This window comes from Pinus tabuliformis, chromosome Q, assembly GCF_031772625.1.
Source record: "Pinus tabuliformis cultivar Carrire ecotype Pingquan chromosome Q, CPIR1, whole genome shotgun sequence".
In the NCBI taxonomy this organism is placed as follows: domain Eukaryota; kingdom Viridiplantae; phylum Streptophyta; class Pinopsida; order Pinales; family Pinaceae; genus Pinus; species Pinus tabuliformis.
In genome coordinates this window covers 48,422,611-48,447,770 of record NC_142296.1, presented here as the reverse complement: position 1 = coordinate 48,447,770, position 25,160 = coordinate 48,422,611, and the positions used below count along the sequence as shown (strand labels likewise).

General features: G+C 39.4%; 1 protein-coding gene across 1 annotated transcript in view; it reads left to right on the top strand.

Annotated features, from left to right (window-relative positions):
* Positions 1–9,330: 9,330 nt before the first annotated feature.
* Positions 9,331–25,160, top strand: part of LOC149218240 (autophagy-related protein 13b-like) — a 68,374-nt gene continuing 52,544 nt past the window's right edge. The window contains 3 exon segments of the mRNA XM_089383862.1: positions 9,331–9,733; positions 9,831–12,601; positions 12,747–12,928. Coding sequence (XP_089239988.1) covers positions 10,844–12,601; positions 12,747–12,928 — 1,940 coding nt within the window. The 5' untranslated portion in view covers positions 9,331–9,733; positions 9,831–10,843.

The following is a 25,160-nucleotide window of genomic DNA, read 5'->3' as shown; positions in this document are numbered from 1 at the left end:
GTATTTCGCTGTTTGTGGGACTACCAATCAATAGTATCAATTTTTCAACCTTTGGGTTAGTTGAGGGCATCCCTGTCTTCTCCAACACACCAATTCCCTTTTTGCAATGGACTCTACCTCAAATTCAGATGCTTCAATGAAGGATAATCTGTGTGCTAATTGTAAATTCGAAATTGAAGTATTGCAACAAGAACTATATGAATTACGGGTGAACTTCTGGAAGTTGTACCACTCGCAGGTAGCACAAGAGGAGCGCTCGTTGGCTCTCAAGCAACAATTGGTTAAAATGGAAGATGAAGTTCTCTCAGAGGAATGCTCACAGAACTCAAGCTCACCAAGACTGTGCCAGATCTTCGGGACTAGCTTATGGACATCCCTATCAAACCTTATATCAATCTCAATGATCCAGCTCCAGAAGCAGAATAAGATTTATGTATTTTGTGTTAGGTTACTGTTCTATAAGGTTTATTTTTGCCACTGTAATTTGCAAAAGAATGGTTCTGTTTACATTTTGTAAATTTTGGTCATCACTGCTAGAAGTTGTAGAAATGTAATATTATTATGGGAAGTATTGTCGAATATGTCTATAGGTTGATAGAAAGAGTCTTATTCTATGTGAGTATGATGGATAGGAAGTGTCTGTGAATCTGAAGTTGCACTCCCCATGTATTTGCTATGACCAATCACATACTCACTAATAAAGTTACTCATTTATGTTTAAAAAAAACTCATAGGTCCAAAGTTGATTGCCACCAAAGCTAGCCACAAACTATTCCATTATCCCACTCGAGCCTCGAAATGTCATGTCAAAGGATTCAAAGTGTTAGCCAAGAGTTAAGTCTAATATGTGCAAGGTTGGTGAAGAAGTCCCTTTGTATGTCATCTCGTTGCTTGATATCACATGTCACTGAAAGTACCATGACACATGTTGATTGTTAAAGTCATGGCATACCTCCATATTTGATAAAATATAAATGAGCTAAGACAATGACTTGAACACATAGACCTAGATTTTTCCTAAAGACCCCTTTATTTATTTTTGTTGCTTTATTTGCAAGACCATTTAGTTGTCAAATAAGGGCCATTAGGATTTGGAAGAAGGTGACCTCCTATAATTTCTGAGTCTCCTTTTAAATATTTTCCATGAGTGATGCAAGATTTCTATCAAAGGTAGTCTTTTTAGAGTTCACTAGACAGACAAGTATACTTGAATCATTAATGACACTAAAAACCTTGTCTTTGTTTGCATTTACTGATATTAGACCCAAAAGGAGGGCACATGCTTTAAACAAGTTATTTGTGGATGTCTTGAAACCCAAGAGTGCATATGCCTTAAACAAGTTATTTATAGATGTTTTGAAATCCCTTGTATAAGCCACTGTTTGTTTCCCTTGGGATACAAATTTTTCACCCCATACTCGCCACCACTTTTTGTTTCCCTTGTTAAGAGCACGTGTTTCCTCGTGAGAGGTCATAGGTTCGAAACCAAAGGGGGGTAGAATATGTATGCCTCTGTAGACTTTAACAATCAAATCACCATGCGGAGGTGGGTCCCTTGTCCCACAAACAAGGGGGTCTCATACACCAATTTGGTGTATGGCTTGGTTGTGATCTTAAAATTGGATATCACATCATATCATAATCAACATTTTTTTTTAGAACCTAATATGTCACTTGAAAATATTGAACTTGGGTTGACAGGATAACACTCCCTTTCATAACCATCCAAACTAGACCAATCCAATCATTTTTTTTAAAGAAATGATTGTGTATTCTATTAAGAAAGTTGGTTTGAAGGCCAAAACCTTTTATAGATTTTTTTATGAAATGCACATTGATCTGACCATCTGATCCAAAGTTCAAAAATATATCTATCTATACAATCCTCTGTTTTCTAACATACTATATTAAACTTATGAGTTCAGTAGATTCACAAAAAAATCCCCCCAAAAATTTGAAATCTACAAATCATTGATAAAACTAAAAAAGAAACTACATAATTCCTGACACCTGGTTCCCCTGCACTTCTTCTTCTGTTTCTCCTGCTTTAGATGAATGTCCTTCCTGTGCTCCTGATGGAACATTGCTTTCACCTTCATGATTACTAGATGAGTCTTCATGAAGCAAGCCGACTACCATGTGGTCCATGTTGTTGTCATTCGAGGGGACCTGGACTACATAATTCCTGACTCTTGGTTCCCCTGCACTTCTTCTTCTGTTTCTCCAACCTTAGATGAATGGCCTTCATGTGCTCTTGATGGAACATTGCTTTCACCTTCATGATTACTGGACGAGTCTTCATGAAGTAAGCCGACTACCATTCGCTTTGCCCTGGTGTCATCTGAGGGGACCTGGTCCTCTTTTTCATCTCATATGCCCTCTGTAGGTTATCCAGTCAAAATTCCACCATGTCCATAGCCAACTAAAGCTAGTCAAGTTTGAGTTCAAGCAAATTCAACAAACGAGCCATTGCATTGTTTTGAGCCCTTGCTCCCACCGAGAATAATTTATCCTGTTGCGAGATTAACAATATGATAATTTCTAATAGATTTTCCATTCTCGCAAGGGCTAGACCGTAGTCCTCCTCCCTACCGCTCAATGAATTCTCCATCATATGGAGCCAAATCTAGATATGAAGGCGAGCTTGATGAATACAGTTCTGAAAATCCCGTTCACCATAATCAAAGGCTCCTGAACTTCCTATATATACCATCATTCTTTCCCATTGCAACTTTGTCGAATTCCATCCCACATTAATGGAAGCATGCCTCACCAAGAGACCACTTGCAGAGTTCATAATGGAAATCAAGTAAATCCTCCAGAAATCGACGAGAATGGGTCCCTCACCATGAGGACTATTATTACTGATTGGAATTTCACACATACTTCCTCCTCCATCTCCCTTCTCTGCTTGGCTCTATTTGTCTTGTGTCCTATTCGAAGGGATATTACTTTTCCATCTGTCGATAATGACGCGAGTATCCATGTCTTGCCAAAGCATTCGCTGCAGATGTTTAAGAAATCCTACTCGATTAAATCTTATCACATTAATTGTATTATTTTGTTTCCATTTCCCCGACTTCACATGCTCAGAGAGTTTAATCCATTTAATATTGCTTGACATTATCATGAAATGTCTTTGATACTAATAATCTCGTTCTCATATTTTATTTCTCCTTGTGCTAGTTGCAATCCTTGGTTGGCTAGGAAATCAACAACTTCATTTAAATTCCTTCATCCTTCTTTCTACATTTAGTTACTTGTTGACTAAAAAGCCTTGAGTCTCCAAATACTTACAGTTGTAGGATTCCTCTGGAGATTGCAAGATCTAGACCTTGCCACAAGGCTAGAAATTCAACTTGATTGTTTGTTGCGACACCTAATCCCATGCGAATTGAGACTCTCTTTTTTGTCAAGGCAATAGAGAACCTCTTGCTCCAGCCTCACCACATTTTTTAACCTTTTATTTACTAACACATATTAGTAATGATTTTACCAAATTCACTAGATCCCATGAAAGAGAAATTAATTAACTAAAAAACCCATTGTTAAAAACTTTAAACATTTTTATATATTTTTGAAATAAAGAGAAAAAAATAATAATTATTATTATTATTTTAACTAATGTTTTTTTGTTGTAAATTAAATACTGCTATATCAAAAAGGTTAAAACAAGTTACATCACGAAGTTAAAAACCTCAAAGAGCGTCTACAACATTTATGATGTCATACACTAGAATGTCACACTCTAGAATTGTTTAGGGTTTTTTCTTTTCCTACTCACATCAACCCAACCTATAGAGTTATCAATTAAAACTGAGGATAATGCCATATTCTCATATTTTGAGAAAGCTACATCACTATTGGCTTAACAAAGCACAAGATATCTTTATCATTGTCTGAATGGTCATATTCGTGGGAGTGCTTCTGCCCATTGATTGCTGACACAAATAATGGTGATACTCTTTCATTCTCCTTTGTTGGGGGATTCTCCTGTATAGATGGACGAGGAAAATCCACAAGGGTCTGCACTGGATCTTGAGAAGCCAAGGTGTTAGCAGTTGCCTTCTACTGTTGAGAACAATCCTTCTTATGGCGTGTCGCGTTCTTGACACTTGAAGTTTCCTTTTGATCCTACCAACCGTGATTCAATTTTCTCAGCGCCTGGGAGTCTGACAACCCTTTTAAGGCAGGGCATGCATTCTGAAGATGCCTAGGCAACTAACAAATTCTGCATCTAAAAATAGTGTTTTCGTAATCCAAAGATTGAAGATATTTCTTTCTATCCCATTTTAGAATGATTTTATGTAATAGTCCTTCACTTAAATCCAATTCCACACGTATATGAACAAAAAGATAAAAACATTAACATATTTTTAACTATTATTAAATATACATTTTCCTTTACTCTAATACCAACCTCATTAATTATCAAGATATTATGTTTTATGAACTTCTGATATGTGATTGTTATTTATTTTATTTTTATAATATTTTAAAATTTAACTATTAAAATACTATATTTAATAGTACATCCCTATATATTTTAATATATATATTTAACTCCCCCGATCGAGGTGTGAGCCGGTGGATCACCTCATTAAGACAAGGATAATGGTTGGTACTGCAAGGTACAGAACCACCGCCCCCCACACTCTCGAGGCGATGGGTGCAGTGGCCCTTTGCATGATGATGGACAATGCATTAAGGAAAGGTGGTAGCGAGAGGAGGGGAAGAGTTGTAGTTTGCAATCGCCCTAGAGAGAAGTCTGGTGAACACCAAAACGACCGTGAGCAAGGAGATTGGAGCGATGGGTTGGCTTAGTGGCTCCATGAGTAGCATAAACTCCACCGTTTGCACGCAAAGGAAACTAGGTATGTTAATGGTCATCTCTCTTATCTCATTATGTTGCCCTATTTATGGTTTCGTCAGAGGGAGAGGGAAAGAATTTTGGGCAAGGAAGGCAAGGATGTGAGGGGTTGGGGGAGTAGGATGGTGGTGATACTCTGCTTCTGCCTCTGGCAACCGCTAAGCATCCTTCCCATCTCGCTCTTCTTTGAGATACTCCTTTTCCGTATGGGAATTTTGATGGCTTTGGGTAGGGAGCATAGTGTAGAAGCATGCAATTGCGTCACTGGAGAAGTTGGGGGGTTGGGCTATGGGGATAACGTCTGCCTATACACCCACATTCTGAGAGGAAACTTTTCTAATATGACCATGCACAACCAGAGGGGGGTTTGCAGGGACCCAGGAATGGGGGAGAAGGAGGAGAATTACCACGGGCAGGAAACCTGACAGGGAATTGAGACTGGATATGGAAGGAGGGTTGGCGATGGCAGCGTTACGGGGCTCAGGGATGGTTGGCTTCCTGTGTTGGGTTCCCTTTTTTATTGTCGGGTGGGTAACAAAGGGCATGGCAGCTAGGTTGGCTTGATGGCCCGAAGGCAGTTGTACCTCTTTAACTGGGATTGGGGAGATATTACATGCATGACGATGCTAGGGGGGGCATATTTTGGGATTTGCAACCTCTGGTGCAGGGCATGGGCATGTCCTCTCTGTAGAATCCACCTGCAACCACAAGGGGCATGTTACTACAAACGTCAGGGGGGGTATGAAGTTGGAGGAATGGAGCGACACAACCCTACCACCCGTGTACATGAACTTTGTTGTAATACATTGAAGTTTAATTGGTCAATTGAATGTTTTGTATGTAAAACAGGTCTGCCGCGTGGTAAACCCACCCCAACATAAGGCAACTCCAGGACCGAACATGTTACAGTTTGTTGCATTATACAACACTGAGTCAGCGAGACCATGGCTTGACTTGCAAAGACTCGAGGCCGAGGTAAGAAACCTTGAGAGACCATCCATGACACGGAACCTGGTCCTTTGGGTGGCCAATGAGGTCGGAAGTCTGTTGAATGCTTAATTAGTGAATCGACGGGTGCCTACCGGGAGGGAACAAATCAAGAAATTCGAACTCTGTTAGAGGAATGGGAAGCAGAAGTGAAGCAGGAGGGTGAGACAGATACAGAGTTGAAGGACTAGAGAGTCCTCGTCCCGGATCTTGGAAGGCAGAATCACCCAATTTAAACAGACCCTTTACTTATACTAGTTGATGAAAATCCTGTTGGGAAAGGCGATGGAGCATATCTCGGTAGGCATGGCAGTCACGACTCAGGGAATGCCAAACTACAAGTAGGAATTTCAGAAGGTGCAGTTCCAACTGCACAAACATGACATCCGCCTTGGTCTAATTGAGCAACACCTGCCATGTATCTTGGTTCAGACGGAGTTGCCTGATACAAATGCCAAAGATCCAACACCGATGGAATCAACGTCAGCTGCACAACATGATTAACATGCCTACTTTCCGATAATTTTGTTTATATATGCGACTAGCTTTTAAATTTGTCTATGCAATTATATATGTATGTACAGTTATAGAGTATGGAAATGGACATGAAACTGAAACTTATATTGCTTGGATAGAGAGACTTAAGATTTTTTAATATTGGATGACATATAATGCGGATAGGTGGCCAACAGACTTGATTCCCACTAGGCAAGTTGAGGCCACCTAACCAATTCTATGTGGTATAAATTTGCTCTATATTAATGAAAAAAAGATCTACCAAACTTTACATAAATATATATGGAGTTGTCTATAATGCGACTTTTTGGAGATTCCGGTGACGGAATCTGGCGGAAGAAATTGAGGTTAAATCTTGATTTGTTGCAGTTAAAATGGTTTTTTAACTGCATATTTGGATTCAGCACCCTCGAAAACCCCTGGGACGCTTTCATTGTGCAGAAACTAGCTATCAAACTTGCGATTCCAATAAATTCCTGCCGGATTTCGACCGGAAAAACCCGCTAGAAAGACTTTCAAAAAGTCGCGTTATAGACAACTGCAATATATATTAGGTAAAACAAAATAAAAAAATAACACGTAAGCTAGTGAGACCTTTTTCCATCTTTTGGGTGGTAGAAACATATCCATACATGACTAAGATATCATGTTTAATGGCCCTTCACATATGATTCTGGAGATATTAATGGGTCCTTCATATATGAAAAGATCATATATTATATTTGATAGGTATTTTCTTACACGTGATGGTTATGCATTTCATATTTATAATAATTTTAAATTTAAATAAAATATATTATATTTGATGGGTATTTTTTTATTGCTATTTATTTGTTGTAATTTTTAAAATTAATGAATATATTTATGATTAACATTTTATAATAATTTAATATTAATTATTAAAATAGTATATTTTAGTTTGGAATTTTAATGATATATTAAAAATAATGTATGTATATATATATTATAAAGTTAAATTATAATTAAGGTTAATCTTATGGATAAGAATAAGAATAGTGTATTAAGGATAATATAATATATATATATTTTTTAATTTTATTTAATGATTTATTTATAGATATTATTTTGGTAAAAATTATTTTGGGCTTTTGGAGTAAGATTTAAAGTTTGTTTTTTTAACTGAATGGGTATGTTTTTATATTCAAAATCTGGAATTACTGGACTATAACTGTTTTTACAAAATTTCAATAAAATTAGCAGCAGTTTGTGCATCTATGTTTAGGTCCCAATAAATCTAGATTTATAGTTTCTTCCTTCTACAAGCCTTTGCCACTATTACAAAACACTGAAAATTCCCATAGTTTCTTAAGAAAATACCTAAAATAAACACAAACGACATAACATGTAACAAACAATAGCTAATTGGACTTCTCGACTTCCTTGCATTCTTACTTTTTTTGCCCACTCGGCTCGATGCCTGCGGCTTCTCTCCTGTCTGTGTCTGCAACTGGGTGATGATCTCGTATGGCAACCCTGTAATAATCTCATGCAGCTCTCTAAAGGTACTACCACTTATCAAATTTGAATTGGCGGTCAGAAGGTTTTCTCCAACTTCACAACCCATCTTTCCAACGTGGCTTCAACAACTTCAAACTTAGGTTTTAGGCGTTCGACATTTGCTCCCCTATCTTTCTCTAGGAGCTCGACGCGATGGGTGAGGAGATCCATGCTGGCCATAAGCAACTCGAACAAAAACTCAACAACCCTTTTCCATCGAGCAAGGTCCTCCATCGAGGGTTTCTCATCCTGCAATTTTTGAGGCTCCATCACTGTACCTTCCTTGCTTACATTGTTTTCACACCAACACTCTCCTTTTTCTACAACAATTGAATCCAAAGGGGATTGCATCAATTTATAAACTGCGCTTTCCTCATCCTCCCTCGCATCTGCTCATGCCATTATCTCATGTAAATCCTCGATTTAAAGACCCATTAAATATTCCTGCAATCCAATGGATCTTTCGAACCACCCTTACAACCAATTCGCCGGTGATCGAGATGTTGGCCATCGTTTCACCATTAAAGCGACTTTGCAATCTACATGTTCAATTCCTTGTTGAAGTGACGAGATTGCTATTCTTTTTATGAAATTAAACGAAGTTTGATGCGAATGAACAAAGAGAATGTCCTTGAAATCCTCGGAGACGCCATGCATTAATAACATTCATGCCTTATACCATCTGTCCTGCCGTTCTTCCATGGTTTCACACATTTTCCAACCCTCAGCCCGAACGAGGGAGACATTAATTGTTCTGTCCATCATATGCTATGGGATTGGAATGTGGCCAAATGGTCTCCCATCTGTCTCACACTCGCCCTCACCTAGGAGAACTTGACGATTTTCCAGGCCTTCGACGATGGAATTAAGGTGACAAAAGATATAAAACAATTCATATTGTTTAAAGTTTTCTAATTGATGTTCAATTCTCAACACAAAGGTGAGTTTTTGAACCTTTTGTTTTACAATCATTGGAGATAACATCTTTATTGCTATTAAGGAATCACCTATTACTTTGATTTTCTTTATCCATAGAGTTAAAGCTAGATCTAATCCTTTCCACATTACTAACAATTCTGAGTTAATTTATTGCAACCCCTAAATCCATAAATATTTTATTTCAATTTAATCATTAAAACAAAATTAATCAAAATTTATAATTATTAATAATAAATTAATATTTAATAAAAATCTATTTTCATCCTTTTATGCCTTATCAATAAATTATTACACATCAAATAAAATTACATGATTTCTTTTATAATAATAATAAATAAACCGTTCAAACAACTAAATTATAATAAATTTTATCCTTCCAACCCACCCAAGATTGGAAAAAATGACAAATACTCTTACTTGAGACATTTAAATTAAATAATCAAATCCAGACGTCACTTTCTTTCATTCTTCCTACCTATTTGTTCTTTTCAACATTTTTTTTTACTCTCAGAGCCTTTCTCATCCCCGGAAGAGATCCAGACGTCCCTTCCTTTCATTCCTCCTACATCTCTATTCATTTTTAACTTTTTTCTTTACTCTCAGAGCCTTTCTAATCCCAGGAAAATAGTCGAGGAACTGAATTCCTTGGCTTTTCCTTATTAATCAGATCTAACACTCCCGTGTTGGCGAATCATTATTTTCTATTTCTACCCGATTCACGCTATGCAATCTTCTCCTCTGCAAATTTGAGTGAAATTGCCAGGAAAGCGAAGCCCTGCCCGTTTTTTGAAGCGCCAGATCTGCGGTTGATATGTTTGGGAGGAAATCGGAATATCGGAGATGCTTGTGCTTTCGCTGTTGTCCCAGATTGTGCAGCATGTGGTCTGCATTGACCATGACAAGGTAAAGGGTTTTTACTGGAGCTTACCCTTCACATATTCTCACGCTGATGGCAATTTTGTAATCACAACTCTGATATCCTTCGAAATTCAATCGATAGTGTGATCAGGGTGTTAAATGATCCATTTCCCCAACTGGCTACATCTCTCGAGCGGAGCTTCGTTCTGTGGGCATTTCATGGGACTCTATCCTGTCACCGCCATGAAAACACTGGAGTAAATTGTCATTTCAACTCAAGTGCAAATTTTTCAAGGGCTTACTTCGCTCCATACCAAATAACAAATTTCAATTTGAGTGCCCTATAAGCAAATTGCTTATAAACTGTTTGTAAAGTGGAAATTTTGTGTGAAGCATCGGAACTTTGAATAAATGAATTAATTTATGAAGGGTTCTGCAATTCCTTCCAGAGAAGGAGAATTCGGTAGTCTTGCGTTTTTATTTAAGGCAATTTTTGCTCGACTCAAGCTTTAAGTGGTAATTGACCTCGAGGTGTCTGTGTGCTCCCTGGATCCTCTTCCTTGATGTTGTCTTTGTGATGCTTTTTAAATGGAAGACTTTTAAAATCACACTTATCTCTTGAAGGGTTATTACATTCTACGCTAATATGACTACGAGTACTGCATAGATCCTCCAGGTTTTGAATTTGACGACCTGCATCTGGTGACAGCACAAACCCTAGGGACCGTCTGTGGTGTGATTGACCTCGCTATTTTAATTGCAAAAGTGGAGGAGTGTTGGTTGCTTTTTTTCATTACTGCCTGGCACTGAGCTGCATCATGATTGCGTCCTTGGCGGTGGATGGGAATCCAATAGAGCCAAAGGATTTTGTGGTTGAATTGTATAGCAAATCTTTTATGAGCATGTTTGAAGAATACAACGCAGATACAGCTCAGACAATCTTTATAATTAACCAAACAATAGAAGGGTTGCAGATGTCATGTGAGGAGGCTGGTTGAATAGCATATTTTGGGATTGGGATACATTGGTGCCTTTCAAAGTGTAACATGGCTCAAATTGAATGCCAACTTGGGGTCACTTCTGGTTCTGTACGGTTGACAATCTGATCTGAAACCGTGCTTGCTTTTTGGTATTTTTTTGGATGTGAATTCAAGAATGTCTTCACATAGCAGTTCGCAGGCTGAACCGGCCAAAATTGAGCAGATAATAAATGAGTTTTTTGTGAAGACTTTGCATATAATAGTGGACTCAAGGATTCCGTCTAGCAGTTCTCATAATGGGGATTATTCCATGGTATCATCCTCGATCTCTTCTTCGTCATCAGGTCTCAGATCGAGGGATAAATGGTTTAATTTAGCTCTGGGAGAATGCCCGGCTTCTTTTGAGAACATGGAGCTGTGGCGGCGGAGCATGTCGGGGCCCATGATAGTCGATGTGATCCTTCTACGAGCTTCCGATGCAGGAGATGAAAATTCATCTGTATTGCCAAAGAAACACAGCTTTAAGGGAGGTCATTTGAATTACTTGAATGCTGGAGAAGAGTCCCCCCAAGAAGTTTTAGATGTTGAACTCATACTAGAAAGATGGATAGTGCAATATGAATATAGGAAGCCCAGTACAAGAGATATTCCTTTTGCAAGGACATCTGTTGGGAGTGCAATATCAAGGCGGGAAGATGGCAAGAAGGCAGGTAGCAATGTGGGGCTTGGCAAAGGACGGGGTTTGTTAGGAACAGGAGAGAGCGAATCAGGAGTAGGATCTACCCAAATTTCTTCTCATGCTGTGGACGTGCCTGTTGCCTACAAGAAAACATATAAGAGAACAGTTATATTGCTACGTTCTCTTTATTGCACTTGTCGACTTTTACCAGCTTATCGGCTTTTCCGACATGAAAATTCTTCTAGCCATAATTCCAATTTCACTATTGCTTACAGGGTTTCATTCTCACCTGACCCTCTATCAGCTGTTGATGAGGCTGAAATGCATCCGCACAACTTTACCCCAGTAGAGACTCCCTGTGGTAGACTGTGTTTGTCAGTATTATATCGCCCAATTGCAGCGGATACTTCTCTTGAGGCTTCTGTTCCTTTACAGCCATGGATTATCACAGACTATGTGAGAAGCCCTTCTGCAGATCCTCCACAGAGGTTCCCTGGTGATACAACTGTCACATCAGGGAAGAAAGAAGTGCCTACAACTTCCCTCCTTTCGTCGGCACCAGGATCCCCTACTTGTCCAGCTTTTGTAAGACGCCACAATTGGAATGGCAGTCTACGCAAAGTGTTGCCCTCACCGCAATCTCCCCTATCCCCCGCACATCGACCCAGCGTATCTCCTTCTCCTTCACCTTCCTACTCATATGGTCCTGGTTCTCCTTCTACTGTACCCGCTTCTTATCCTGATGCTTATCAACAATACATGCAAGTGGATCTCTCTCTATCACCAAGTAGTTCTCCTATGGATCGTTTACATACCCGAACTTCTTCCTGTCAATCTCATTGCCACCAAAAAGCTGCTAGTTTTGATGAACATTGGTTATTGCCTCCATTTTCACCATCTCCTTCACCCTCACCACCGCCACATTTTCCAGAGGGTAATCATTCAGACCGGTTTGCACATTCTGGAACTGCTCCTGTCAGCATTCCAGTGCCCTCAGTTGTTAGAAGTCCAAGGAATTGGGCAGCTGAATGCCACAATCAAAACAGGCTCTCACTTCCTCCTCCCTCCCCCAAAAGTAGAAAGCCCGATGCCTTGTCCAGGACTGCCTCTGCTAATTCTAGGATTGTGTCTGCTCAATCCCCAGTCTATCAAGGATATCTATCTGAATGGCGTTCCTCTAGAAAATGTGACGCATCAAGACCAGCAGAATGTCAAACTGGGATAACTACTTTTAATGCATACTCAGGCCAAAAGGTAATGAGGGCAGCAACTGAAACTAAGATAGGGAGAAAAGAATTTTTGTTGCAATCAGTTTTATTCAGGAAAAGCTGTTTATTTCTTGTACAGCAGTGATCCTTTCAAGTCATGACAATTTTAATGGAAAGTGTTACTGATGCAGATGTCTAAAGATGGAAATGATGATATACAGCTACCAGGAATCAAATTCTCATCCAGTGGTTCACCGAGGTTTCCATTCTCAAGAAGTTCCAGCAAACTTTCTTATCAGGATGATATCGAAGATGAGGAGTTTTCATACCCATTTGCAGTATATGATGATGAGATGTCTGAATGTAGAAGCAGGTATTTTTCAACCTCAAATACATTTGCTGCATGGCTTAGACATTTGGCCGTGGGCATTTCATATAAAGGGTAAATACTAAATATATATTCTTGGAAACATTCTCTAGAAGTTTCAGAACTGTTGGGCTATACAATACAAAGTTCCTTTGACAGATTTGTGTTTTTCAGCTGCATTTATTTAGGACTTTAGTGAGATAGTCTTATAGGTTTTTTACTTGTGGTGTACTTATGTTAACATTCTGTTTTTCTTAGTTTCTTGCATGCTAAGGACGACATTAACATCTTAAGTCGGGGAAAAAATATCATTTGGGAGCCAAGTAGTCTCTTTCATTTCCTGAATTTCAGAGCAATAAGATAAGGAATATCTTTGGCCTTTATTCTTGTGTGTCTTTGCTGTTCTGGGGATGAGGAAAAGTGTTTAGAAAGACCTTTATTTTCATTACTGTTTCCTTTTCTTGGCGCAGTCTAAATAGGCTAGGTGGTAGAAACATGAGATATCTTGTTAACAAAACAATTTATTTTCCTGCCATTTTATCTTTTATGCAAGCAACATATGATATAATCAAACCCTAAACCAGTAGAGCAAGACATACAAAACTCTCATACATGACTCACATGCTCTTTTTTGACCTCAAGCTAAAAAAACACTCAAGCATAAACTTCACAGGAAACACTAAGCGATTTCAACCTATGTTGGACAAGTTTCCACAACAAGGTACAAGTGTTTCAACTGTGAAACGGATGGAAACTTTACCCAAATTTGCAGGAAACAGGGGATTGGGAGTTGCAATAATATATCTTAAAAATGTAGAACTTCAAAAATTGAAAATTACATAGGAAATTGGAACATAACTTAACCATGATGTGGCATAGATTGACGAGTATAATAGTTATTGCATTGAAATCTGCTTTCTACAGCCCAGTGTGGGAGAGATATGTAATGCAATATAATGGTGGTGAAATATACAAATAATACGTAAAAAAGGATGTGAAATCAACTTAATTTGTGAATAGGCTTTGTGTGTGCGGGTGTGTGTTTATTCCAAGGGAAAAAACCTATATTTGATATTTCAAGAAGAAATTAGATTATGTATTTATTATATTCCAAGGAAAACACCTTATGGAAAGCAGCGAGTAATTCCTTATGGTCCATGCATGGTAAACAGGGTACATTGTCTGCCTCGTTTATTGAAGCTAACCTCAAGGGGATCAAGAGAGCTGGGCCTGTGATCTCCTCAAATTTGTGATAGAGATTTCACATTTGGCTCATGATCTCTTGTGCCAACCCTAGGGGCTAAGAAATCAAATATACATATAGCATGCTTGTATGGCACTACTAGAATATCAGTAGAATGGTTGAATCTTTTTTGGGAGGGCCTCTTCCTCATCTGTTCTTGTTTCATGAAGCATACCCTGCTGCAGAGATAAATTCTCTTTGTAGAGCTTATCTGCCTTAAACTATTTGTAAACATGATTGAAAGGAACATCTAAAAGCTTGTTTCTTACCTAACTACGTGTATGATTGGGATTGGCATTAGATTTCTATTTTGTTCTTCCCCTTGTTTAATCTGTAATGAGTTTGCAGTCCCCCAAAACTTGGGAGTTTTAAAATTTTTCTTTGTGCTTCATTTTTGGGAAATGTCCATAAAGCATTAAATTCAGCTCTGTTGTAAGTCCCTTGCCCAGCAGCATATTTAAAAGAAATGAAGTGCTTTTCATATAAGAAAAGTATGCTCACTACTGCACATATACTTGGAAGTCCTCGGCAATCACTATCAAAAAATCCCTAGGCCACAGTTTTATCAATTTTTGAACTTTTCAAAGTTCTAGGTTGCTTGACTTTCGCAGGTCTCCATTTACCCGCATCTAAGTTGAAAAAGTCATAATCCATAAATGCAACTTTGAGGTTAGTCTTAGGAGAAGTATCATTGTCACCTACTCTGACGTGAATGATTAAATAACTAATTCTATATAATATATCAATAATAGCCTTCCAAATACAACAATAAACCTGGAGTTATCCAACTTATGAAGTCCTAGATTTGTCCTTTGATCTTCCTCAGCTGATCTAGATTTGTCTCCCTTGTTGCTTGCACTTTTCTCAAACTTGGCACACTTGATTTGAAGTCCTTCTCCACCCAATCACTAAGATGTCCTCCTTTCAATGTCTTGTGCTCACTCAATGTGTCTTCTCCCTTAGCCTAACCTTCCTTTTATAAGTTTGAGTTATGACTGAATCCACAACTATAATCTCCTAACTGTTCGACAATTGAGATTAGATCTCATCTCAATTTTGATTGATGGTGGAAATTCATCGTATTCACTAATGTCTTATAAAAGAAATTACTAAGGTTAAGGGTGTATTAAGCGACTTCTGCATGCCTAACACTTGGACTTGTGCAGAAGTACATGCCTGAGCTACAAACATCAACACTCCCTAGAGCACCTTCCCCCATTTGGATTCTTATTTGATGCACCACACCATCTCTTGCTGACTAGAGAGGTTCTAAACTAGGGTATTATAGGGGATATTTTCAAATTGTATCTCAGCTTACTTGGATCTCACCTTCGACGAACCTGATCAGTCAAACAACAGAATTAGAAAGCCCTAACCAGAAAGTCAATGCTCGTCAACAGGGCAGAATTCTTCCTCATTTCAGCTTGGTCAAAACCAGTCAACTTTGGCCTCCAACATCAAGTCTAATTAGCCCAAAAACAATGTGAAAAGTCCAGTCAAACCAGGTCAACAAAGGTCAACTCTGCAGCCAGCCCTAGTAGAGTCAATGCTGGTCAAACAGGAGTCAAAGCTACTTCAGGTTTTGTGCCCAAAACTGCAGCCTGCTAAAACAGAATCCTCCACCCAAAACTGCACCAAAACAGGTCAATGCTTGATCAACGCAAGTCAAAACAACCTCTGCAATTTTCGGTCAAATCTGGTCAACGGCTGTAACAGAAAACCCTTCCTTTCCTTCGCACATGTGGAGAGCAACTTCTGATTTTCATACCCAATCAATGAAGGAGAGAGAAGATGTGAGTGAGTGAAGTGTCGAAATGAGGATGAGGTATGTATTTATAGGCAAACGTTGAGGATGAATAGACGCTACTGTTGGGCTTCTGAGCCTACATGAATTTGCTGGCCAACCTTGACAATTTGTCCATAATCAAAATAAATTCATAATTTCATTTGTACATGTCAGAATGGGATGATCTTTAGATCAATCCTACTCCTCTCGGAGAGAGGAATCCAAGAAAAATATGAGCTGCCTCATATGAGTTGCCCAATGTGAAGTTTGGCCCTAGTAGCCAAACAAGACCACATGATATTATTGAGATTGGCTCAAAGGTGTCGATTTGTACATCAGGTCACAAGTTTTTATAGCACTTCCCACCCATCAAACTACCTCCAAGATCCAATGGAGCAACCATAAATCCATTCAGAGTTTTTCTTTTGACATGGGATGTTAGGTGTATCCTTCGCTTGTAGATCCCCCCCTTAGATTGTGAGGTTGGGATTTTTGATGGTTCTAGAAAACTTTGATAGTGACCTAATGCCCAATTCTCTCATCGTCCCTGCCCATTAGAGTTAGGAGACTTTGACATCATCAACCTCATTGTTTGATCTCTTTCTCTCCATTCCATGTTCTTGAGTTGGGTTGTCCACCTATCTTGTCTTGGACAATTTACACTTAGTGTTTTGTATCACTGTACCTTTGCCACGATTTTATACATATGTTTTGATATTATACTTATGTAGGTTTCTTTCCTTGTATTATTTTTGACATTTTCTAGGAGTTGCGTTGGCAATCTCTTGTTGTATCCATATTGGTTGTACTCTTTAGTTTCATTGACTTACTTTTGTGGTCATTTGTTGGACATTAAGGAAATTACCTTATCTTATCTAAGAAAAGTATCTTATCTTATAAGATTCATTGCAAATTGAAACATAGTTGACTCTCTATGATAGGGTCATACTTCCGTCAGTATTTCTCTAAAATCTTCTTCTTCAAGCTATGTATGATTAAATTTAAAAGGTTCTGGAGGTTTCTGATGATCTTTATTTATTTGAAGCAGAATAGGGAGATGTCTTAGTTTTTGTAGCATCGGATGTGTGCTAGCTTTGAAATTTTGCGAAGAGGCTAGAATGCATGAGATCTCCAAAATCTAGAAATCATTTCTGGAAATTTTGCTTAGAATTGACCTAATTAGATTATTAGTTAGTTTTTAAATATTTCCTAAGTCTAAACTTTAGGGAATATGACTAATTAATCAGAATTAATTAAGTGAAGGTGTGGATGTTCTAGAAACTCACACAGAGTGACTTCAAGTTAATCCTAGCTATCGATTAAGATCTAATCTTGGCCGTTGAAGTCTCAACAGAGGATTATATGAAGTCGATGGGGCTTGGAGAAATCACTTGTGCAGTTCGATTTCATGAGTAGATTGATTTCCAGAGTAGTGGCAATCACTTGTCGGAGAGAGAGACCCAGTGAGATCGAAGCAATGATTGAGGGGCAGGGACAGTGAGCAGACGAAAAGATTTTCCAGTTCTGGGGAGGCAGCAACAAGTGAGTCGAATTATCCCAGAGAAGCAATGCCGAGGGACTATGTAGTGCTTCAGTCAGGCAGATCGATTTGGAGAGAAGAAAAATTCGTTCTCAGTTCCAAAGGTCGAAAAGGAGTCCCAGATGGTCGGAGAGACGATTTTCTCAGCATCCAGATGCAAAACGACTTCATTTGAGCCCAGTCTGAAGCAAGCCGTCTAGCCAACTATGCAGAGCAGTGTAGAGGTTGACGTAGTGCTCCAGGAGGCCAAGTTTTTGATAGGGAAAGTCTAACCAGAGATTGCCTGTCAGAGAACGGTAATTCCCTTCAGTGTTTTACTAAGATTTTCTTGCTATTTGGATTGCCAGTTGGGCATCCATAGATATAGTCAGATTTCACTGTTGCATTGGTTTTCCCAAGTTGGGGTTTTTACGGGGACATTTGTCCAAAAATAACTGTGTAAATTTGTGTGTGCGAACATTTCTTTCAATATTTATTCTTCCACAGTTTTATTTGTGTAGGTTGCAGTGTGAGTTATTCAACATTTTCTTTAGGAAACAATAAATAAATTGTTAAAATTTAATTAACAATTAGGAGAATAATTTTCAGTTGCTGCAATAGGATTTAGGTTTCCGAATTTTCACATGGTATCAAAGTGCAGATGATCAGCTGGAGAGCTCAGTAGCGAAGGAAGAGGGAGTTTCACTGTTCAGTGTGGGCAACATATCGAAACCCCAGAGGTAGCATAGTCACCTTGGCCAAGAGGCTGAATTTCTCGGGGAGATTTGATTTTTCTAAGTGTCAGGAAAAAAATTCGATCTCTCCTAATCGAGGGGTCCTAGAGGCAGAGGGAGCAGTGAGTATTTTTTCGCATAGCAGATCTCTAGCTGGACGCAATAGTTTTGCAGCAGTTGCTAGAGTGGAACTGGCGTCAAGTGGAAGAAGACCACACATTGAGGGAAAATCTTCCTCCGGGAATTTTTAGTCTCAAGAAGTTCAATTTCCCTTGCAGATCAACTGTCGTTGTGTGCAAAGTTGCTCACTCCAGAAGGGAGTGCGAATAGTTGGGCAACAACTGAGCAGAAGGGAAGAGGAGATTTTCGACATTGTTTGAGATGACCACTATTGGGCTTCGAGATCATGACAAATTGGATGGTGCTTGCAACTATGTCATCTAGATCCTTCTAGATGAATATGTCTTGAAGGCATTTATAGATGCAGTGGTAGCTATCCCCACCGATGCAAATCAACTGAAGGAGTACAGAAAGGAGATGGCGCGAGCGAAGAGGTTGATCCTTGATGGTGTTCGGGATCACATTGTTTCACACATAGTTGGCAAAGGGACTGCTAGAGAAATGTGGGAGACTCTCACCACGCTGTACCAGGGTACTTTTGAGCAGTGGAAGATGTACTTAGAGGAGAAGTTGAGATGCACCAGGATGCAGAAGTGGGAAGGCATAGACCCCTTTCTCACCAGGATTCAGGAGGTCCGAGGTCAATTGTTAGCTGTTGGGGCAACGCCTCAACCAATAGAGCTTGTGAGATTGGCACTCAACAGAGTCTTTGAGGAGTGGCAAGTCTTTGTCCAAAGCATATTGGGCAGAGACAAGTTACCAGAATGGGACAGGCTGTGGGCTGACTTGCAGCAGGAAGAGTTGAGACAAGCTCTAGTGAAGAGCTCCATAAGTGGCAACAATGGATCGAAGTAGGTGAAGGAAGAGGAGAATGTGGCCCTCGCATCAAAGGGTCCCAATCAGGGACAAGGGGGGCAGCAAAAGAAGAAGAAGGACCTGCCAAAGATAAAGTGCTTCAGATGTGGTGAGCTTTCTCACTACAGTACCCAGTGTCCTCTTAGGAAGAAGGACAAGAAGGAGAAGCAGGGCCAATAGGCAGCATCAACAGAGATCGATAGGCTAGGAAGACTTCGCCATGTTTGCTGACATACCCCCAGGAGTGAAGCGGGGTGACCTGGTGCTGTAGCTCCAGAGTGCTACAGATGAGCATGATTCTTGAGGAGGTCCACCTCTTGAGTCAGTGCCTTGCCACAGGGGGCCCATAGTTTTCAGTAGCAGGATGAATCAGTGGCAATTGATACAGTCAGATGCTAGAGTAACAAATGCGGAGTCTAGTTGCAGTCAGATGCTAGAGTGACAAATGCGGAGACTATTTGTAGTCAAATGCTGGGGAGCGCAGTGCAGAGTTGGCAACAATGTAGATGACACAGTGTAGAGTCAGCGACAACGTAGATGCCTCAGTGACAGCACAAATACTAGCAGCAGTCAGAGACTCGGGAGATAGATGCATCATAATGATCACAATTGATTCAGTATTGAGGATGCTTTTCAGTTGCAGATGTTGTAGTTGCAACAACAACAAATGAAGAGGGAGCTGTAGTGCAGATGCAATGTTGACAACAATTCAACAGGGTCAACAACAACACAGATGCAACAAATATTAAGGTTGCGCAATAGTTGGTGGGCAACAACAACCAAACATCAGTAGCATGATAGGAAATGATGCAAAGATAGGGTGTTGCTACAGGGTGCAGTAGAACACTAGAATACATTCCTCGCTAAGAGGGAGTGTTAGTTTTTGTAGCATTAGATGCGTTCCAACCTTGAAATTTTGTGGAGAGCCTAGAATGCATGAGATCTCCAAAACCCAGAAATCGTTTCTAAAAATTCCGTATAGAAAAGACTTAATTAGATTAGTCAGTTTTTAAATATTTCCTAAGTCTAAACTTAGGGAATATGACTAATTAATCATAATTAATTAAGTTAAAGTGTGAATGTTCTAGAAACTCACACGGATCGACTTCAAGTTAATCCTAGCCATTGATTAAGATCTAATCTTGGCCGTTGAAGTCTCAACATAGGATTATAAGAAGAAGTTGATGGGGCTTGGATAAATCACTTGAGCAGTTTGATTTCCAGAGTAGCAGCAATCAGTTGCCAGAGAGGGAGCCAATGAGATCGAAGCAATGATCGAGGGGCAGGAAGAGTGAGCTAGAGGAAAGATTTTCTAGATCCGGAGAGGCAACAACAAGTGAGTCGAATTATCCCAGAGAGGCAACGTTGAGGGACTGCGCAGTGCTTTAGTCAAGCAGATCGATTTGGAGAGAACAAAAATTCGTTCTCAGTTCCAAAGGCTGGGAAGGATTCCCAGAGGGCCGGAGAGATGATTGTCTCAGCATCCAGAGGTAGAACGACTTCATTTGAGCCCAGTTCGAAACAAGCGGTCCAGTGAGCTATGCAGAGCAGCGCAGAGGCTGACGCAGTGCTCTAGGAGGCCGAGTTTTTGATAGGGAAAGTCTAGCTAGAGATTGCTTGTGGGAGAAGGGTAATTCCCTTTAGTATTTTACTCAGATTTTCTTGTTGTTTGGATTGCCAGTTGGGCATCCATAGATGTACTCAGATTTCACTGCTGCATAATAAATAAAACCCTCACTGCTGCACTGGTTTTCCCAAGTTGGGTTTTTCCGGGGACATTGGTCCAAAAATAACTGTGTAAATTTATGTGTGTGTGCTAGCATTTCTTCCAACATTTATTCTTCCGCAATTTTATTTGTGTAGGTTGCAATGTGAGTTATTCAGTATTTGCTGTAGGAAACAATAAATAAATTGTTAAAATTTAATTAACAATTAGGAGAATAATTTCCAGTTGCTGCAATAGGATTTGGGTTTCCGAATTTTCACAAGATGGTCCAAAGACTAACATTCGCAACCCAAGTTTTCAACTTGTCTATCTATCTAAAATTTTTTCTGTTACTAAGAACCTACCTAACTTTGAAACTCCTTGCCTTCAAGTCCTTAAATTTGTCCGTATAGGGACCAACTAGGATGGGTTCCACACGAAATGCTCTCATGTCCTCAAACAATTGAGAAAAATAATAAGCCCAGTGTTTTGTTTGGCATTTCCCCCAAGACTTCCCCAACCTTCGTTGTCAAGTCCAGATCCTTTCCTTATGTAGCATTATTATTTCTTGCCTAACCCTGTTAGTTTATACTTGTCTCAAAGGGTATTCCTCTCTCCATATAGTCCATGACTTCCTCTCTTCATATGGACCATTAACATTAATGATTTTAACAACTTTGCCTAACTCCTTGAATCTAAATTCTGTCTGTATACCTACATTCAAACAAGGCAAGGTTATAAATTCGAAACATTTTTTCTACTCTGTTAGTATACCCCTCAATCTTCCAACGGGATTATTGAGCAAAATGGCTAGTCTTTCAAATAGGTAAGCAAAATTGCCACTAATTGATGCCCCTGACACATGCTCTTCATAATCAGTATTACATCTGGCTTATACTTAGAAAATGATCTTTTTGCAGCTAACTTTTTATAGGCAACCGCTATCCCTCTCACTTTCAAGGAAAAAATAATCATGGGTTCAGTTTATTTGATGCCATCTATGCTTTAAGTGCCCCATGTATGGTCTTTTGTTTTCCTTCCTCCTCCCTCTTTCATAGCCCTTGTTTTTGCTAAGGACAGGCATGATTTTCAACTTGCTGTCGAAAGTTGACAATTATCTAATGATGAGACCCCTTGAATTCATAGAGCCTCATTTTGAGTGGATTCTTTCCTAGGCCTTAGCTTGTATCTCAACGTGTTTTACTTCTAACTTAGGGTTGGATTCCACCCCCTCATTTGAAATACTATCTGGTTAACATTAAACAAACCTTACAAACTTGAGGCTCCATAGATTTCTTGTTCAGAACCTTATCTAATTGTTCATTCATGGTCAATGTTCTACTTTTAATGAAATTCTTGGGTTGATCCAACACCCTACTCTTAGAGGGATTGCTATTGTGGGTATTCTTCATTCATGTTCAGAGTCCTACTCTTACTTGAATTCTTGTGTTGATCCAATACACTACCCTTAGAGGGGTTACTATTGTGGGTATTCTTTAAGGACATTCCATCCTCCTCCAAATTTGAGAGATAGCAAGTATTAGGAATATCACATCATACCTTTTCCAAAAGACTTGCCGAAAAAATCTTCCTTTGTGTAAGCTTCTAGGTGTTTCAAATACTTCGACACTTTCATACTTGAAGTGATGATGTTCTCTCCCTTTCTTTCTCTAACAGCTTCCTCCTCAGTTGTTCCATAGCTTTATCCAGGACCTATTTGTTTGTCAAGGAGTCCAAGTTAACCCTTGCTACTTCTTTGTTTGCCTCTCTTGTTGGTACTATTATATCTTATTGAGGAACCTCCCCTTCTTCCAAAATCACCTATCATTCTTTGTGAGTTCATTCCAAATTGACCGATACCATGACATTTTAGATGCTTGAAGAGTAATTTGCGATAATCCAAAGGTTGATGAAATTTCCGAGCCTCCACGTATAGTTTCCATTTTCTCTATCAGGCCCTCTCGAAGATCCCATTTCATTAAAATTTGATTTATCATCCTGTCCACTTTGGATTGGAATTCCACCACATTATCAATTAAACTATTCAGACCATCCTCTCACAGTTTTAGGATATTTTTGTTCCAAAGCTCCATGGGTAAGCCGGGCATCAATTTCCCATACTAGTGTAGAAATTGAAGGTCCAACCTGGTTTCAAGTTTTACGAATCACATCAGTTTAACTCCCAGCTCATCACTCCAAAGACCCTGGGAAAACCCCGAAGGGAAAGCCAATGAGGAGAGGGATGTTTTATTCATTATCAGAAAATTCATTACAACAGTTATTTAACAGCAATTAAATCTACTTATCTCCCTTGAAAATTGTGCTCAAATTCCCTTGGAGAAAGTGCTGTAGCTGCCTCCTCAAATTTCGTGCTTGACAGTCTCAGAAATTCATGCCCAGCTCACACAGGAATTCATGCAACTGCTGTATTGTCACTTTCCCTCGAAATTTTTGCTGTTTCTTTGAACTTTGTGCACTGACAGACTAAAAAATCTGCCCTTGATTTTAGAGCTCGGACACTTGGATTTTCATACCCCTGACTGTGCTGTACACACCACTGAAAGCCTAGAAAATCACGCTGTCTGCAAAAAATGCACTGAAACTGCCTTGAAACTTGTGCTAACCCGGCTGCAATTTGTGGTGGAGAAAAGCCTTGATTTCTGTGCCTTCTCAGCCTAGGAATCCATTCACTACTCTGCCTGAAGCTCAGTGCTGTTCTTCCTTTCTCCTGCTGTACTTCTCCCTCATCCTCCTTTTCTCCTTAGCTTCAAATCTCATGAAGTAAGTGTGCAAAATGGTGCCTTCTCCCCTTTGCTTTTTCCCTTTTGTTCTCTCATTAAGAAGAGAGACCTAACCCTAAGATCTAATGGCTGAGATTGGATCTTAACCAGTTAAATCAAGGGTGGAGATCTAATCTCTCATTGACCCATGAGAGACCTTTTCCCCTTAGCCCCCTTTTCATTAATTACTCGAAAGGTACTTTATGAATTTTTGTTTATATTGTCACTTTATGACTTCATAAACTCACTTTAACTTTATTTCCCATAAAGTTAAGTAAAGGGTGTCACATGAGGACACTCTTTCCTAGGTTAGACACGAAGCCTTAGGAACACTTGTCCTTGGTACTCCCTTTCTAACACTCCCTCTTACCAAAGAAAGTGTTTTTCACCACTCCCATCTTGTCTTTGAAATAAACATGCTTGCCCCTTGGCAAGGACTTGGTGAGAATGTTGGCCACATGCTTATCAGTAGATATATACTCTAGCTTCATTGCTCCTCTCTGAACATAATTCTGAATGAAGTAGTATTTGATCTCGATATGCTTTGACCTGTCATTAAATATTGGATTCTATGTGAGTTTGATAGAACTTTGAGTATTGCAGTAGATCATTGTTGGTCTCAGCTACTGACCAAATAAGCCATACTACATCTTGCTGTTGAATTTCCACGATCTTCGGTCTAGGATAGAATCTTAGAATCTCTGATGCTACCAAACCAAGAATCTCAACAAAAGCTACTTTGCACAGCGGAAAATATAAAGCAGAAAATCACACATGCACAAGTATAGACAATTTTTTACAAAATATTGTACAAATATGTACAACAACCCAATTTTCGTTATATTAAACCGAGTAATACAACAGTCTAGGGCTCCCATACAAGGGATACAAGATACAATGACAATCTCACTACTGTCTCTATGTCGTATCTCGTCCTGCCGGTACTTTGCTTCCGTTCTGCTCTCTAGCTGCCCCTTAGTCTATGAAGAGACAACACATAGAGTCTCTAGGAGGGCTGCCACCTATCACTGCTGCAAGTTGCTTTTGCTATCTGCTACAATGAACATGGGCTGATCCAATCTGCCCTTCTAGGCTGACCAACACTTGAGCTCCAATATGCCAATCTAGCAGTGACTTTTGTCCATCAAAGTGTTGCACAATAGGCTCCAATCTTCACCCAACCTTCAGTTGTCAATGTAACTTTATAACTGCTTGTCAATGGCTACTTTGGGCCATCAACACATTGCCCTCCACCAATCCAATGATGCCCAATATTTCACTGTGAAATCTGCTCCTAAGAAAGACTTCTAACCCTCCAAGTCAGCCTTTCAAATTGGCTCCTACAGGCTGCATATAACTCTGATCCAACTAGCATTTTTTCAACACAAATACACGATGAAACACATACCTTTTCTTGGACTGGTACACTGATGTCGCTGCTATCTGGTTAGGGCAACTGTTAGCCTTCTCAAAACTGTCCTAACAACCCTTTCTCA